This window comes from Narcine bancroftii, chromosome 3 (assembly GCF_036971445.1).
Source record: "Narcine bancroftii isolate sNarBan1 chromosome 3, sNarBan1.hap1, whole genome shotgun sequence".
Classification (NCBI taxonomy): domain Eukaryota; kingdom Metazoa; phylum Chordata; class Chondrichthyes; order Torpediniformes; family Narcinidae; genus Narcine; species Narcine bancroftii.
Genome location: NC_091471.1, coordinates 277,085,521 through 277,103,502, shown reverse-complemented (window position 1 = coordinate 277,103,502; position 17,982 = coordinate 277,085,521). Strand labels below are relative to the sequence as shown.

Sequence of the window (17,982 nt, the reverse complement as noted above, 5' to 3'; positions counted from 1 at the left end):
TAACCTGCTGGATTGCTGAGCCCTCCGGGAATCATTCGAGCTATAGCTCCTGAGCCTTTTGAGTGACCTTCCTAGGGTCGACAAAGCTCTCCTGGGACAGCTGGATGTCTTCAGGCATATGGTCGAGGAAGAGTGGGCAGTTGGTGTGATCACCCATGAGCGCGAGCATCTTGTCCATCAACTCGATTGGAGTTCTGTCCCCTAAGGCGCCGAGGCGCAGAATCTGAGTGGCACGCTGGCGCCTGGAGAGGCTGAGGGAGCTGGTGAGCACCTGCTTGATGGTCCCGTACTTATCTTCCGCAGGTGGGTGCTGAACGAGTTGCAGCACTTGTTTGGCGGAGGCCTGGTCCAGGGCGGAGACCACATGGTAAAACTTGGTTGAATCCGATGAAATCTGGCGGAGGTGAAACTGAGCCTCTCCATGGCTGAACCTGGTTTCCGGCTCCTGAACCCAGAAGTCAGGAAGCTTGATGGCTATAGCATTGATTGAAGGGTCGTTCATGTTGGGTTCAAAGACGTTTGAACCTGTCGGGGTCACCAATTGTAGCAGCAGCTACACTGCTAACTGAAGGATCGCACAACCAGATGGGTTGAGTTCAGTGAGCAAAAACTGATTTATTGCAGGCTGCCTGGCTGGTCTTGTACTCCCAGCCCGGACCTGGCTGAGAATCGCGCGTGGGGGCCCTGACGTCCCCAAGCACGGGTTTCTGAGCTTGGTGCCGAGATCGGGAGGAAACCCCTGATGACACCATTTTGGCTGGCTTCCCTGCCGCGTGTGTGACAAATGGGGCCAGGTCGCCTGCCTAATGGTGTACCGCCACACCGTAATATATTTAACACACATAGTTTTTGGACTGGTAATATGGTGAGATTGCTTCCATTTACTGCCAACACATTAGGAAATGGGCAAAGACTTTGGGTCTTTGTGGCTATGGTGTTTAGTACAGAAATTCCAAGATGCTGAGTGAATCAGGTCCTTAAAAACTGGTTTTTATTCAAACTTCTCTACCGGAAAACAAGGGAAAACAGATGAATTGACATGAATGATATTTTGATTGATCCATTCCTACTTTAAAATATCCCTAAAAAGTTATGCTTTGTTAATTGAAATCTGTTAGGGTATTAAAAAATGTTCTCTGACCCTGAAAAACTAACCGTGTAACATCCTCTGAGAAATATTTCAAAATATTATGGATTTTAAAAATCTTTTAAAGTATTTTAAAGGGATAGATGGGGCTGACTTTGTAGTGGTGTATAAGAAGGATTCCTCACACAGTATGTGGGTTGGCCGACTAGAGGAGAGGCCCATACTGGATCTGGCTCTGGGGAATGAACCTGGTCAGGTGACAGACCTCTCGGTGGGGGAGCATTATAGTGAGAGTGCCCACAACTCCTTGAGCTTCAACATAGATACGGAAAAGGGTGGAAACACTAAAACTGGGGAAGTGCTTAACTGGGGCTTAACTGGGGAAGGCTAATTATGAAAGGATGAGGCAGGAACCAGTGAGAGTAAATTTGAAATAGATGTTTAAGGATGAAAACACAGAAGTAATGTGGAGAAAGTTTAGGGACTAACTGTGCTGTGTTCAAGATAGGTTTGTCCCTCTGGGACAGGGAAAAGATGGTAGGAAAAGGGAACCATGGCTGATGAAACAGGTCGGGCAATTAGTCAAGAGGAAGAAGGAAGCATACGTTAGATAAAGGAAGCAGAAAACAGGAAGGGCTCATGAGAAGTATATGGTAGCCAGAAAGGAGCTTAAGAAAGGACTTAGGGGAGCTCAAAGTGGGTATGAGAAGGCTTTGGCCTGTAGAAATAAGGAGAACCCCAAAGCGTTCGGTGCATTTGTGAAGAACAGGATGACGAGAATGAAGGTGGGGCCACTAAAGGATAAATGAGGCAACATGTGTCTGGAGGCAGAGGCTGGGAAGGTCCTAAATGAATACTTTGCTTCAGTATTCACAAGAGAAAAGGACCTTGATTAGGGTGAGGCCAAAATTGAACAGGCCTTTGTGCTGGACAATATGGAGATTAAGGAAGTGGAAGTGTTGGATCTTATTAAAAACATCAAGATTGATAAGTCCCTGGGGCTGGACGTGATATACCCCAGGCTGCTGTGGGAAGTGAGAGGAGAGATAACTGGGGCAGTAGTTATGATCTCTGAATCCTCTTTGGCTGCAGGGGAGGTGCAGGAGGATTGGAGAATGGCAAATGTAGTTCCCTTTATATAAAAAAGGTAATAGGGAGAATCCTGGGAGTTATCTTATGTCAGTGGTGTGTAAACTAATGGAGAGGATTCTTAAGGATAGAATCTAGGAGCATTTGGAGAAGTGCAGTCTACTCAAGGATAGTCAGCATGGCTTTGTGAAGGGAAGCTGGTGCCTCATGAGTCTAATTGAATTTTTGAGGAGTTAACAAAAGAATCTGATGAGGGTTGGGCAGTAGATGCGTTTGACAAGGTTCCCCACGAGAGACTCATCCAGAAAGTCATGAGGCACAGGATCAGTGGAACCTTGACTGTGTGGATAAACAGTTGGCTTGTCAGAAGAAAGCAGAGAGTAGTATTAGAAAGAAAGTATTCTGCCCCGAGGTTAATGACTAGGATCCACAAAGATCTGTTCTGAGTCCCCTGCTCTTTGTGATTTTATAAATGACCTGGATGAAGAAGTGGAAGGATGGGTCAATGTTTGTGGAGAAGTTGTGGATGGAGCTGAAGATTGTAGAAGGTTACAAGAGGATCTAGACAGGATGCAGAGTTGGGCAGGAAAGTGGCAGATGGAGTTCAATCCAGGTAAGTGTGAGGTGATGCATTTTGGAAGGACAAACCAGAAGGCTGAGTACAGGGTTAATGGTCAGTTTCTTAAGATTGTGGATGTACAGAGGGACCTTGGGGTCCAAATCTATACATCCCTCAAGTTCGCCACATAGGTTGATAGGATAGTTAAGAAAGCCAATGGGATGCTGGGATTCATTAACAGGGGGATTGACTTCAGGAGTAGAGAGGTCATGTTGCAACTCTACAAATCTCTGTGAGACCACACTTAAGAGTATTGTGTTCAATTCTGGTCACCTCATTTTAGGAAGGATGTGGAAGCTATGGAGAGGGTGCAGAGGAGATTTACCAAAAATGTTGCCTGGATGGGAAACCAGTCTTATGAGGCAAGGTTAATAGAGCTGGGACCTCTCTCTTTGGAGCGTAGAAGGATGAGAGGAGACTTGATAAGAGGTCTACAAGATTATGAGAGGCATAGATAGAGTGGACAGATGCACCTGTTTCCTAGGGCAGGATCAACAAACACCAGAGTGAAGGGAGGGAGGTTTAGGAGAGACATCAGGGGTAAGTGTTTTACACAGAGAGTTGTGGGTGCCTGGAATGCCTTGCTGGAGATGGTGATGGAGGCTGAAACATTGCGGACATTTAAGAGACTGTTAGACAGACACATGGATAAAATAAAATAGAGGGTTATGGAGTAGGGAGGGTTTAATACTTTTTTTAAGGAAGGAATATATGGATTGGCACAACATTGAGGGCCGAAGGGCCTGTACTGTGCTATGTTCTGTTTATGATGTTTTTTTAAATCTTAATTAAATTCTTATGATACAATCTATATATTGTAAAACATTTAAAATCTAGGTTAAATTAGTTCTACTGAAATTTGCAGCTGTAAGCTCAAGCAACTATCATCAGAGTGTTCTGTTGTGACCATCTAACTGTTAGATTCTAACACATGGATGAGAGATGCTAGAATTTCTACAGCAGTGTTTTTTTTTCACGTAATGGTCCAGGCAACTTGCATTTAGATGAGATTTTCTCTGTAAAAGCTCAGATGTGCCCTCAGCTCATATAACATAGAATTATAGAACACAAAACATTACAGTACAGCATCATACAGGCCCTTTGGCCCACAATGTTGTGTTGACCTATGTCAACCTACTCCACAACAATCGAACCCTTCCCTATCTCTTGTATTTTTCTAACATTCCATGTGCCTGTCTAAGAGTTTTTTGAATGTCCGTATTATACCACCCTCCATTTCCAACACAGCAATGCATTCCAGGCACGCAACACTCTCTGTGTAAAACAAAAAAGAATGAACTTTGACATCTTCCCTAAACTTTCCTCCAAACACCTTCAACAGATGTCCTCTGGTGTTTGCTATTGTCCCCCAGGAAAAAGGTGCTGGCCCTCCATCAGCCTCTCATAATGTTAGATGTTGAGTCACCTCTGCTATCCCTGACAATTCCATCTCTCACAAATTGATATGTAACTGGACGATTGGGTACATTCACAGAGGAAAATGATACATCTCAATGTCACAAAAATTACAGTGACATCACCCAGAAATATTGTCAGCAAGAAGGACAGAGTTGGATGGGAATTCCACCACCTTATGCCGAAAAGGGAAAGCAAGTTTGTGACATTTATGATCTTTCAGCTAATGAAAACGTGTTACATCTTGCTCCCTGCAGCAGCTCACATCAGGCGATCAGTATCTTAACGCAGAACAAAGTAGCAGCAGGAGTAACACTGCTTTGAGAAAGGGCTGGGGATTGATTCTCCCAAACAACATTTCTAACACCGATTGCCGTCTGCTGGTTCTGAAACTTCCTGCACAAATGGCTGGTGCATATCTTCCATTGCAACAGGGATCACACTTTATAGTAACTTGGCTCATTTGAATGATCCAAGAGGATGGGAAAGCCAATTTACAAATGGAACTCTTTCTTTCCCATGCACCATTTGAATTGATTCATAACTTTTGACATATGGACCCTGGGAAGAAAGAGGAGGTTTAACTTACAAAATGCACCACAAACAGTATCAGAATCAGGATTTATTGTCATGAACAAGTCATGAAATTCGATGCTTTGTGGCAGCGTCACAGTGCAAACATTCATATTATAACCGTCTTACAACATTACTATAAAAAATAACCATAATTGTTCACGAAAAGTAAGACGGTGTCTTTGGTTCATTGATTATTCAGGAATCTGATGGCAGTGGGGAAGAAGCTGTCCTTGTGCCACTGAGTGCTCGTCTTTAGGCTCCTGGACCTTTTCCCTGATGGTAGCAGAGTGAAGAGGTGGTGGGGGTCTTTGAAAATAGAGGCTGCTTTTTTAAGACACCGCCTTATCTCAATGTCCTTGATGGAGTGAAGTTTGGTGCCTGTGATGTCACAGGCCGAGTTAACAACCCTCTGGAGTTTAATCTTGTCTTGAGAGTTGGCACCTTCATACCAGGCAGTGATACAACCAGCCAGAATGCTCTCCATGGTTCACCTGTAGAAATTTATGAGAGTGACACACCGAATCTCCTCAGACCCCTCACAAAGTATAGCCTGGTAAGCCTTCTCTATGATTGGATCAACATGGAGGCTCGGAGATGTTGACACCAGGAATTTGAAGTTCTTGACCCTCTCCACTACTGAGCTCTCGATGAGGACTCTGTCATGTTCCCCTGATTTCCTTCTGAAGTCCACAATCATCTCCTTGGTTTTGTTGACATTGAGCAAACCCTAGCAAAGTATTAAAAACACAGAAATGCTGAAAGTAAAGATATGTTTTGGACCTGAGCCTGAGGTACGAGTGAAAAGCAGGCAATACCTGAATTAGAAGGCTGGGGAAAGGAAATAAAGGGCAGGGGGAGGTGCACAGACCAACAGACAAAAAGCGATAATTGGACATGGATAGAAGGACAGGAGAGGAAAGGTGAGAATAGATCGGGGAGGGGGTGGCTCTGTGAATGCAGAGCTGGGGGGAAAAGGAGACGGAGGGAACATATAACTTTACCCACTCTGGATGTTGCAAGACCTGTTGTGTTTTTAACTACAATGACTGCGCCTGCAGACTTTTGCGTTTCATTGGTTCTTCTGCAGCCACTTTTGATGTAATTTGTTCACTTTGGGAAGGAGTTGCTGAAAATCTCCAGCAGAAATTTTGGTGACAGATATGCAGAGGGATTCCTGCTCATTTTGTACTGAGCTGCCAGAAAGCACTGGAAAAGCCACCCTTTTTACTTCTGATCAGCAGGGGCACAGATTAGTTGGTGTGGGAAAGATACACTCTTTACACATCTTTGCAGTTGCAACTTTTGTGCTGTTCCCTGTTCCTGTGCTGCTCTGAATTCTAACACTCCACTAAACAAACATTTTTGATTTAAATGCAGGTTGAAACAATGCTTGGGGACCAACCTGAGGTCAAGGAGAAGCTGTTCATCATCTTGAAGCAATATGCAGCGGAGCGCAAGGTTGATTATTTGGCCTATGCCCTCCCTATGATTTTGAGCACTGAAGAACACCAGAAGCTCATTGATGACATCGGGTAAGAACATAACAGAAGGAAGAAACTGGTCTCAGTACCAGCAATCTGTAGCAGAGGTTCACATAGCAAATTGAAACTGAATGCCCACTTGGTTTGTTTTGGTTGACCACCTCCTCTCAGGGATATCTCCGATATCTGATAATGAGTGAGACAAACCTAGTGCCCCCAGATCAGCCCTCCTGTCTGTCCTCTCCTCTTCTCCACTTCTCCAATGGGACTCGTTGCCAGGCACCCACCTAACAATCTGATGGCTGAATAAAGAAGAATCTTTTTACAAAAGAGAAAAATGTAGAAAAAAATGGCAAGGAACCAATAAGGTGTTTTAAATTCAGCAGCGTTCTCTACCCCAAGCACTGTGAGATGTTTACTGTTTCTTCACACCCACAAATAGATGCATCAACCCTCAGCACCACAGAAAGCATCCTGTCCAGTTGCATTGGGAACTGCTCTCCCCAAGACTGCAGGAATTTGCAGAGAGCTGTGAATGCAGCTCAGGCCAGCACAAAAACCAACCTCCCTTCTACCTTCCAATGCCTTGGAAAAACAGGCAGCATATTAATGGACACATGCCATCCTGCTCTCCCCCATCCCATGGTGGGACAGTTAGTGCAACGCTGTTGCAGTATCAGCGACCCGGGTTCGAATCTGGCACTTCTGGAAGGAGTTTTCAGTCTGAAGCAGGCCACAGTAAAAATTAAACGGGGCATGTGTGAATGACATGTTTGCTGTACAGGACACTTAGGAAATAATGTTAGTTTTTGCATAAAATGCTTGAAGAAGTGAGTCACAATGTTTAAAATGGTCAGTCACAACAGATGTTTTCATCATATTGTACAGGTTGATTGAAAGAGCAGCACATGCATTTTGTACAAAACTCCAAAGTTCAATGAAGATCTCTAATGACTGACCCTGTTACTACAGAGACTTTGGTGAGAAGCCTCCTTACCATGGAGATTCTGTGATGGCTCTGTTTTATGGGAAGGGTGAGCTTCATGGATAGGATCTACAGGACAGGTGTCAGAGACAGGGTCTCTGAGGCAGGAGCGCCAAAAGATCCACATCCTTCCCCTAGTAGTGTACATACATAGCTGGACCTGTCCAAGGATTAATGTTTCGGTGGTGACACATCGTTAACCTATCTCAGCCACAATTCCAGCTATGTACCCCGGCTGGAATGTGCCAGATGTACAAGTCAAGGTGACTATCTCCCTAAACTTACTATCCTGTGGACCATTGCAGGGGACAGCAACTACCTGTTCATGGTTTATGTTCACTATGACGTTAGAAAGATCATCGATACTCTCTGGCTAGTTGTCTAACCCAAACATTCAGATTTTAAGATTTCAGATTTATTGTCAGATATCACATACAACCCTGAGATTCTATTTCCTGCGGGCCTGGCAGAATTACCACTTAATGGTTGTGCAAAATAAAACTGTCAAAAGGAATTTGGGAGTCCAGGTGCAGGATTCCCTAAAGAAGTGGTTCTCAGCCTTTGTTTTCCACTCACATACCACCTTCAGTGATCCCTTACAAACCACAGAGAACCTATGGCAGAGGGTGATATAGGGGCTCTGTGGTTAGTAAGGGATTACTTCAGGTAGCCTATGAGTTGGAAGAACGACTGGATTGAAATATAAAAGCAAGGATGTACCACTGTGGCTTTATCACTGGTCAGTTTTGAACAGCTTTTGGCCCCACGTTTAAGGAAGGATGTGCTGATGTTCAAGAGGGTCCAGATGTCTGTGAGAATGCTCGCAGGGATGAGTGTGTTAACATATGAGGAGCATTTGATGGCCCTGGGTCTGTACTCGATGGAGTTTAGACAAATGAAGAAGTAAGATCTTATTGAAACCTTCTGAATGTGCAGAAGGTGTTTCCAGTGGTAGGAGAATCTAAGACCAGGGGGTAGAGAAATTGTGGCATTAACTTCTCTGGAATTACTCATCTATCTCTGTGTCAAATGTGACTCACAAACATGTTTGTGGGGTGCTCTGCATTGTAACTTGATAAAGGTTTGGAATGGAGACAGATTGTGAAGGAAACCCCATCGAGTCAATCACCTGAGGTAGGGTTTGAGGATCACGACTAGCCCTAGCTGACACAGAAATGTATAACATGCCCAGAATGGAAATGATAAGATGATTTCTATGCCTTGAAATGTTTGCCAAGAAGAATAGGGAGAAACATTATTTCAGATTTTATTCAGAATTAGACTATTTGACTCCATTTGCAAGTGTTTGAATGTTTGACTGTCAGGTCTCTCAGGATGAGAGTACCTGGTTTCTGATAACCCGTCTTAGAGAGAGTGTGTGTGTATGTGTGTGTGTGTGAGTGAGTGTGGGTGTGGGTGTGTATGTGTATGGGTGTGTGTGTGTGTTGAGTGAATGTGTGTGTGTGTGTGAGTGAGTGTGGATGTGAGTGTGTGTGTGCATGGGTGTGTGTGTGTGTGAGTGAGTGTGGGTGTGTGTGTATGTATGTGGGTGTGGATGTGGGTGTGTGTGTGTGTGAGTGAGTGTGGGTGTGTGTGTGTATGTGCATGGGTGTGTGTGTGTGAGTGTGTGGGTGTGTGTGTGTTGTGTGGGTGTGTGTGTGTGTATTTGGGTGTGTGCGTGCGCGTGTCCATCTGACTTTCTCTGCCTGTGCATCCAAGTTCATGAATTTGAGTTGCTATTAGAGGGAAATGTGTGTGGCAGTGAAAGCAGTTCAAGTGATGTGCATTAGAAGTGTTGGCCCTACCTTGACAAATCAGCGTATTCAGCTTTTCCCTTTGATAGTGAACGTGTACTTGAAAAGTTACTGTAGACGAGTTTCATCGGTGCATCTCCTCTATTCCTCTCCATTGTAGCCCAGGGAGCATCCTTGTTTCACCTGATACAAATGGCCTCCTTCCTACTTTCTACGTACCAACCTACCGCTGACATTCCTTTAACTGTGCCTTTTCTTCTCTGGCAGCACAAACACACATCCCACTCTGGTGGTTGTTAAATAATGTGGTTTACACTGCAATCCCATTGCAGTGTCATTGCTTTATTCATTATTTTGATAAAATTTGGCTGTTTAATATATGGTAATAAAAACTCCTGCACTTTTGTACAAAATTCTCATAGTTCCTGACATAATTTCTTTATTTCCTTGTGATGGAAAATCCCATCTTTACAGTACCCACATGAGTCATTACCTCTTCAATTCAAGTTTATTATCATCTGATTTTATATAAGTACAACCCGATGAAACAGCTTCTCCAGTACTTGGTGCAAAACATGCAGGCACACAACCTGACATAACACACATACAGACAAATAAATACAGGACAAGAATTTAATTTGCAAACAAATAAATAAATATTGTTTCATGAATATGAGAGTCTCGGATGGAAGAAGCTGTTCCTCAGCCTGTTGGTGTTGGCTCTGATCTCTGTATCTCTTTCTCAATGAGAGCAACTGAAATATGCTGTGTGAGGGTAGAAGGGGTCCTCAATGATTTTGTGCGCCATTTTCAGACTACAATCCCAGTAGATCATGTTGATGGGGGGAAGGGAGACTCCAGTGATCCTTTCTGCCACTCTTATGGTCCTGTGGATTGACCTCTGATTCATTTCTCTGCAGCAACCATTCCACTCTGTGATGTAGCTGGCCAGGACACTCTTGATAGAGCTTCTACAGAAGTTTGACGTGATGGTGGCTTGTAGCCTTGCCTGCTTCACTCTTCTCAGGAAGTGCAGTCAATGTTGTGGCTTCCTGACAAGTGAGGAGATGTTGAGTGTCCATGATAGGTCACTAGTTAAGCGAATTCCAAGGAACTTGGTGCTCTCCACACTCTATTACAGAGTTGTTGATGTGTAGTGGAGGGTGGTTTTCCCTGGTCCTCCTGAAGTCCATGATCATCTCCTTTGACTTGTCCATGTTGAGACTCAGGTATTACTCTCGCACCAGATCACAAGAATTTCCACCTTTTCTCTGTAGTGAAACTCATCGTTGTTCCTGATGAGGCCAACTACTGTTATGTCATTGGCAAACTTGATGACACCATTGAAGCTGGATCTGGCAATGCAGGCATGGGTCAGTAGTGTGACTAGGAGTAGGACTGAGCACGCAGCCCTGAGGTGCACCAATGCTCAGGTTGATGGTACTTGATATCCTGCTAATGATCAGGACAGGCTGTGCTCTTACCATTGGATTCCCAAAAGAATCCAATTCAGGATTAAAAGAATTTCAGAATAATTCTTTTCCCATGCCTTGAAAAGCAAAGATCTGCAGATGATGGAAACACAATTAGAACATGTTGCAAATGCACAGCGGGCCAGTCAACATCTGAAGAGAAAAAAGAGAAGTTAATGCTTCAGATCAGAAGGAAGGTCATCTATCTGAAACATTGACCTCTCCACAGATGTTGCTAACCTGCTGAATGTTTTGGTTAATGTTTTAATTTTTCTTTCAATGCCTTCTGGTCTTATTTGCATCCCTGAGATTTTCTCTGGGGATCGCTTCATTCGTCTGTGTGTGCTTGTGCATGTGTGTGCATGCATATTTGAGTGTGTGCCTCTGTGTGCATGTGTATGTGCATGTTTGCATGCATGCATGTGTGCATGTGCATGCGTGCATCCAAGTGTGTGCTTGCACATGCATGCATGTTTGTGTGTGTGTGTGCATGTTTGCATGTGTATGTGCATGTGTGCATGTTTGTGTGCGTGTATGTGTGCGTGTGCATGTGTGTGTGCGTGCGTGCAAGTGTGTGTGTCTGTGTGTGTGCTGCATGCACACAAGTGTGTGTGTGTGTGCGTGCATGCGTGGAAGTTTGTTTGTGTGTGTACTTTCACATCTGTAGGAAGGAAAGGATAATTAATGTTTCAGGCCTGGGGCCTTCATCAAGGTATGAACAAAAACAGGTAGACGGCTGAATATAAATGTGGGAGGGGGAAGAATGAGAGAAATGGAGGGAGAAAGGGGCAGGGGAGGATTATAGGTTAAAACACGAGGGCATAGATGGTTACAGGTGGAAGGGTAGAAGGGAAAGAAGCTGAGAAATGACAGCTGAGAGGGTTGAGGTTAGCTCTTCGATAGGAAAATTGGGAAGGGGAAGGAAGCTGGAGGGTGACAGAGGAGTAGGGAAAGACAGAGACACAGGGGAGGAGTTAGCAGAAATTGGAGGTCGCGTTAATGCCAAGTGGTTGGACACTGTCAAGTTGGAATATTAAATGTTGTCCTCCAATTTGCGGGAAGCCTTGACTTGGCACTATGTGAGACCATGGACAAACATGTTGGTGAGGCAGTGAGGTGTGGAATTGAAATGGATGCCTTTTGGGAGGTCCATACTGTTGCAGTGGACAGAGTGAAGATGCTCAATGAAATTATCTCTTTTCTGCATCCAGTCTCCAGCAACTTTGGGAGTACCGGATGCAGTAAATGATCCCTACCAATTCACAAGGGAAATACATTTTGGGCCCCAATAGTGTGAGGGAGGAGGTGTAGATGGAATATGAGCATTTTATGTGGTTACAAGGGTAGGTACCAAGGGAGTGTTTCATGGGAAAGGATGAGTGGATGAGGAAGTCATGGATGGAACACTCCTTGCAGAGAGGGGAGGGGAGGGGAAGATGTGTCTGGTAGTAGGATCACATTGTTAATGGAGCTTATGGTGGTTTTATTTAAAAATTCTGCAACTGTGGGCTCTGTGCCCAAGATAGTGGAGCCTATGATCAGCAACAGAGAAGCAGAGGACAGGTGCAGGGAACCAGGAAATGAGGAGACCAAACCCTCCCCCCCCACCCCCCACCCATTTGAGAAGGAGAAGCAGAGGAGACAACCCATGGGTTGGTTACAATGGCAGCAGACCAGTGAGGGGTTCTGTGGCTGAAGAACACACAGGTGACTTAGAGGCGAGAAACCCACAAAAGCTGTGGGCTGCTGGTGACTGCAGTCAAGGAATTCTCACCAAGCTGCGGACTGCTGGAAACTTGCTTGAGACTTTCAGAAGGGGTACCAGGTACTGGAACTGTGATGCGAGAGGGTGCTGAAGGTTTCCTGACCATGTCAGAGGTTTGGATCTGGAACTCGGGTTGCCGATGGTTTGGACTGGACTCTGTGTGACTGTGGGGGCTGCAGCAGCGCTGGAGGTGAATCCACGGACACTCGGTGACTCTGATTTGATTCTCTTTCTCTGACTGTGAGAGGCACCAGGCAATTTCTGCTGATGGCGGACCTGTCTGCCTTATGGCATATGAAAACAAATTCCATGTAATATTACACTGTTTTCATTACACGACAATAAAGGAACATTGAGGCTAATATGTTGAATGCAGCAGGGGTGGAGGTGAGGACAAAGAGAATCTTGTCTTTGTTGGGTCTCCAGATAGAAGGAGCCAGGGCGGATGTGTGGGAAATAGAGAGGAGACGTGGATGAGGGCTGAGTTAATGGAGTAGAGGAGAAGTCACATTTCCCAAAGAAGGATAACATCTCGGATGTTCTAAAATGGATGATATATTTGCATTCTATGTATTTTTCTGTCTTTCTGCCTTCTTTCTTCCTGCTTTTTTTCTTTTTTCTACGTTCACTTTCATTGCCTCTTTTGTTCTCTTGTGCATCAATAAACAGCAATATCCAGGGTTTTCAGGATTGGATTTCTGCCTTTTTGCCTTTCCCTGCTCTCTGACAGACCTTTCTGCGATGCTGAATATTGCCCTGTCTTTGATCATCCTGTGGATTAGTTTGTGTCCTCTCTCCTTCCCAGCCCTTCTTGGGCTCCCATTACTTATTTTTAATTTTTTCACACACTTTAATTCCCTGATATTTTCATGACCCAGTTTTGTTATTTAGATTGCAAGTGGGGAGGTGGAAGATTACATAACATACTGCAGGCCCAGTTGGTTTGGAAGTGTGAGCAGGTTACACACCTTGAAAATGACATGATTACTACGCTAAATGAAAATTCAAACACACCTCGTGTGCCCATAAGTGAGTGTAATTGTAGGGTTCAAGCATCCTTTGTTCACCCACATCATTTGCCATTTAATAATCCTTCAGACAAGCAAAGGCCCAAACACCCAGTGGCCATGACACCATCGATTGCTCTTCAATCAAACTCGAAGCACTGCTGAGTCAATGGTTCCAGAAGTAAAGCGATATGCCGACACTGCCCAAACAAGATACCTGTTGCCTGTGGACCAGACCATGGTGCTGTCACACACTTTAGCTTCCAAAGCCCTTTAGCTATTGTTAGAATTTTAATCGGGAGGAAATGGAGGAATATCTATCAAGCAGAAGCAGCAGAGTTTTAGTTGCTTGACAAATCATGTTTGGCACAGACAGATGGCCTGTTACATGCTATGTTACCTTGGATTCTGCATTGTTTAAATCACCCTCAGATCAGTTTAATATATAATTATCACAGCTCCATCAGCAAAACAATCTCTTTGCCCTCAACTAGAAAATTTTGAAAGGTAGGGAATGAGGGTTACATTTCAGTTGGACTGGGTCTCTCTCAAGGTGGTCATTTTACACTGGACCACAGGGTTCAGAGAACAATAGAACCATAGAAGACTACATTATAGACGCAAGCTCTTCAGCCCATCTCCTCTGTGTCGAACTATTATTCTGCCTCGTTCCATTGTCCTGCATCCAGGCCATACCCCTCCCATCCATTTTAAACATTTCACTTTTCACTCTGTACCCTCTTGTTTCACTAACCGCAGTGGGGGGGGGGGGGGGGAACACATTTGTTTACTGTATCAATACCTCTCAAGTTTATATACCTCTATCAAATTTCCCCTTATTCTCCAACGTTCCAGGGAATAAAGTCTTAACCTGTTTAACCTTTCTCTGTAAGCCTAGGCAACATCCTGGCCCCGTTCACTTGAACTGTTCCGCTCTTTTGCAGCCGCCTCGATAAGTTGAACTAATTACTTGACAGAGAGCCTGCTGTTCAGCGGGGATTTTCTGCTCTTCGCAGCTCAGTTTCCCAGATACTACTGAACACATTCACAAGATCAATTGCGCCACCACCCAACACATCTAGTTCGCCAAGTGGCACTTGTGAGCCGGCGTGCTACTTCTCGTTCCTGTGAAAACTGGGTCAGAGAGAGAGAGAGAGAGAGAGAGGGAGTTGAAGAGCCGAATGTGTTGGAGGAGCTGTCCGCAGACCTGGTGCTGAAAGAAAGACCGGTGTCAGAGGGAACAGTGGGTCTGCGCCTGCCATCGGTGAAAGGTGCTGAAAGCAGCTGCCCTGCACCCTGGAGCTTCTTCCCCTCGACTTCTGCGCATTATTTATTGGGATGAAATGTATGCCCGACTGCTGTGCAAGGTGTGTGCTGCATACTGAAGACATTTGAGAAATGGGGAAAGACAGAAATTTGTCCTGATACTTTCGGTATGAATCTTAAGTTCTTGCAGTAGTAGAGGTTCAGCGGGATTCTACCCGGGTTCAGGGAACATAGTCACACTGAAAAAGCTTCATAGGAGAAAAATCATCTCAGATTAATGTCTTTTTATGTCTTCGGCGAAGGAAGTAAATTAAAAGCCATTTTTTCATTAACTGTCGCTTTCGTGGGGTGGGGTGGGAAGCAAGGATAATATCTAAGATGCGTGTGAGCGGCTTTGCAAGACGACCACCTCATATTGTTCCCATTGGCCGAGGAGAACGCTGTGGCCGATATTATGATGACTGGGTCTGGTTTTCAGATACTCGTCTCAATAGGAGTCCTCTACAGTTACTGTGAGCCAGTGTTTCCTGCATGGTCACACGGGGTCACCAGTCTTTGGTCCAGAATGTACCGTAACACTGTGCGGGTATACACTTCTGCGGATGGGCAGGTCAGGCCGATGGGAACCGCAGACATTCAGCCTCTCGACTTGGGCTCGGGACTTGCTGACGGACGGAGCCCGGCCTCGCCCAGGTTCCGAGGTATTAAGCTGGGCACCTTCCCTTGCACCTGTGCCACGCCAGACTTCACACGGGACTCGAGACCACATTGATTTCTCTGGGGAATTTAGCATAAAAATTACGTAAAGGAAGCGCTCATTTAGTTTGTTTAAACGTTATTTTGCTTTAATGCGTGTAATATATGTATTTTGTGCCTTATTAACCATTTCAAAAAATTACTTGCTTCTGTTAATGGTTTGATATAATTTCGAATGGCAGAGATATTCAAAAATGAATGACCATCAGTGACAACTTTTGTAGCGGGAAAACCAGGGGCAGAGCTTCGCTGACTGCAGCACTGTCAAGGGTGGATGTCCCTCACTTCAGCCCTGTCAGCATGTTGCTGAACTGAAGGTTGTGGAGACTCAGTGGGATAGGCCCAGTGGATTCTGCCCCATGAGTGGGTAGGAGACCAGACTGGTGTGTGATATATTGTGTAATTCTTACTGTACTGAATGCTGGTAAAGTTACACAATGAGTATTCCTACTGATTAAAATTACTCTTTTAAACGTTGCAAGAGCTGGATTTCTTCAGGAACTTGTCCCTACCACCCTCTATAATTGGTCAGGAACCTCTCCCTACCACCCTCTATATTTGCATTTTGCCAAAGCTACTGAAGCAATTACTCAAATTCTTGAGCCACATCTTGAACTTTTTTTTCAAACTTTATTTAAAAGATAACAAAAACATAACATACAGTATAGAAATAATCAAAGAAGATTTTGCATTAACAACCATCCCACTTTCCCACCCCTACAACCAACTCCCTTAAGGGGAGCAAAAAAAATAGATGATATATATATAAAAAGAAAATATTATAAATGTTAATAACATTTCAAAGTATATCTAAATGTATATATTTCAAATATGGAGTCCACTTACTAACAAAAGAAAAAGAATTATCATGTAAATTATAAGTAATTTGTTCCATAACAATTCATTATGCCAATGTGATATATTAATCTCAGTATCCAAGTACTAGCAACACATTTACACACTACTGATAACACCAAACGTACAAAAGCAATTTGAATTTTGTCCAATCCCATTCCTCTTAACAAATATAAATTTCCCAACAAAAAAAATCATTGGATCTAACGGTAATATAAAATTATATAATATCTCCAAAACTACTTTAATTCCTTGCCAAAATGATTGAACTTTAATACAAGTCCAAACAGCATGTAGAAAAATTCCAATACATGAGCCACATCTAAAACAAGAATCTGAATTACTAAACCCATTTTTTAAAACTTTTCCAGGGTCAAATATAATTGATGTAAAAAATTATAATTAATTCCATATCTTACTTTAGTCAATTTAATTACATTGTCCTGACACATATTCGCCCAATTATCTTTGGGAAAAATAAATACTAAATCACTCACCCATTTAAGTTTAGATTTCTCCCAATCTGTCTTAGCCATACTATTTTGTAACAAATTATACATAACTAAAATATGACCCTTTTTCATACCAAAAAAGATTCAAATCTCAACAAAGTAGGTAAATTCATCTCTCTACCATAATTATCTTTTATCAAAGCTCTGAATTGATAATACACAAACAAAGAATTTACAGGTATATCAAATCTTTCTCTCAATTGATCAAAAGAACGAAATTGCCCCTCTACAAAACAATCTTGTATTTTTTAATACCTTTAGAATCCCAAATCTTTAAATGATTATTAAACATTGAAAAAGGAATAAGCTGATTGTTATACAATGAAGTTAAAATTGATAATTTATCTTTCGACCCTAACACCCTGTTTTTTTAATCCAGATCTTTAACAAATGTTTCAATATCGGCATATCATATTGTTGTAACAAAATCAAATTCAAATGAAATATAAATTCATGTATTTCAACCCTAGAAATAGATGCCATTTCCACTTTAGCCCAGCTGGGAGGCTGATCTAAATTAATCAATCTACTAATAAACTTCAACTGGGCTGCTTCATAATAGTTTTGAAAATGTGCTAATTGTAGTTTGCTCAATATATACTTCCATGTAAGTCTATTCAACACCACTCAAGCTAATTTACCTTTCCATAAAAACTCTCACACTGCTTTATTCAAATCTTGAAAAAACCCCTTAGAAAATAAACAAGGTAGTGACTGAAATAAATATTGGATTTGAGAAAAAAATATTCATTTTAATACAATTAACCCAATATAGGTACATAATTTAATTGATATAATGATTGATAATTCGTATCCATAAACACACTAAATATTTAATTTTACTTGTCCACCTTAATTTTGTAATTCCTTTAAATTCAGAATAATCTCCCACTCCAACTGGTAAAATTTAACTTTTATCCCAATTAAATTTATATCCCAATAATTCTCCAAATTTCAGCAAACACACTTGCAATTGTTTCAACGACTGTTCCAGTTCCATCAAATATACCAACACATTGTCCGCAAATAAATTAATTTTATATTCTTCATTCTTAACCCTTATCCCTCTAATTTCTTCATTTTGTCTAATACTCTGAGCTAATGGTTCAATAACCAATGAAAATAAGGCTGGTGACAATGGACAGCCCTCGAGATGAACGAGTAAATTTAAATGGTAAAGAAATCTGTCCATTTGTCACCACTCAAGCAATTGGGTTTGAAATCATCATTAAAAAATTTATAAAATTCCACAGGGAATCCATCATCCCCTGGGGACTTTCCATTAGACATTTCCTGAATTGCTTCCTTAATTTTGAAATCCATAAATGAAGATTCCAATTCC

At 42.9% G+C, this 17,982-nt stretch overlaps 1 protein-coding gene across 2 annotated transcripts in view; it reads left to right on the top strand.

The window, feature by feature from the left end:
• Positions 1–17,982, top strand: part of grid2ipb (glutamate receptor, ionotropic, delta 2 (Grid2) interacting protein, b) — a 335,342-nt gene that overhangs the window by 135,053 nt on the left and 182,307 nt on the right. For both annotated transcript variants that reach the window (XM_069928210.1, XM_069928209.1), the window contains exon 3: positions 6,165–6,319. In XM_069928210.1, coding sequence (XP_069784311.1) covers positions 6,165–6,319 — 155 coding nt within the window. The remainder of the gene's footprint in view (positions 1–6,164; positions 6,320–17,982) is intronic.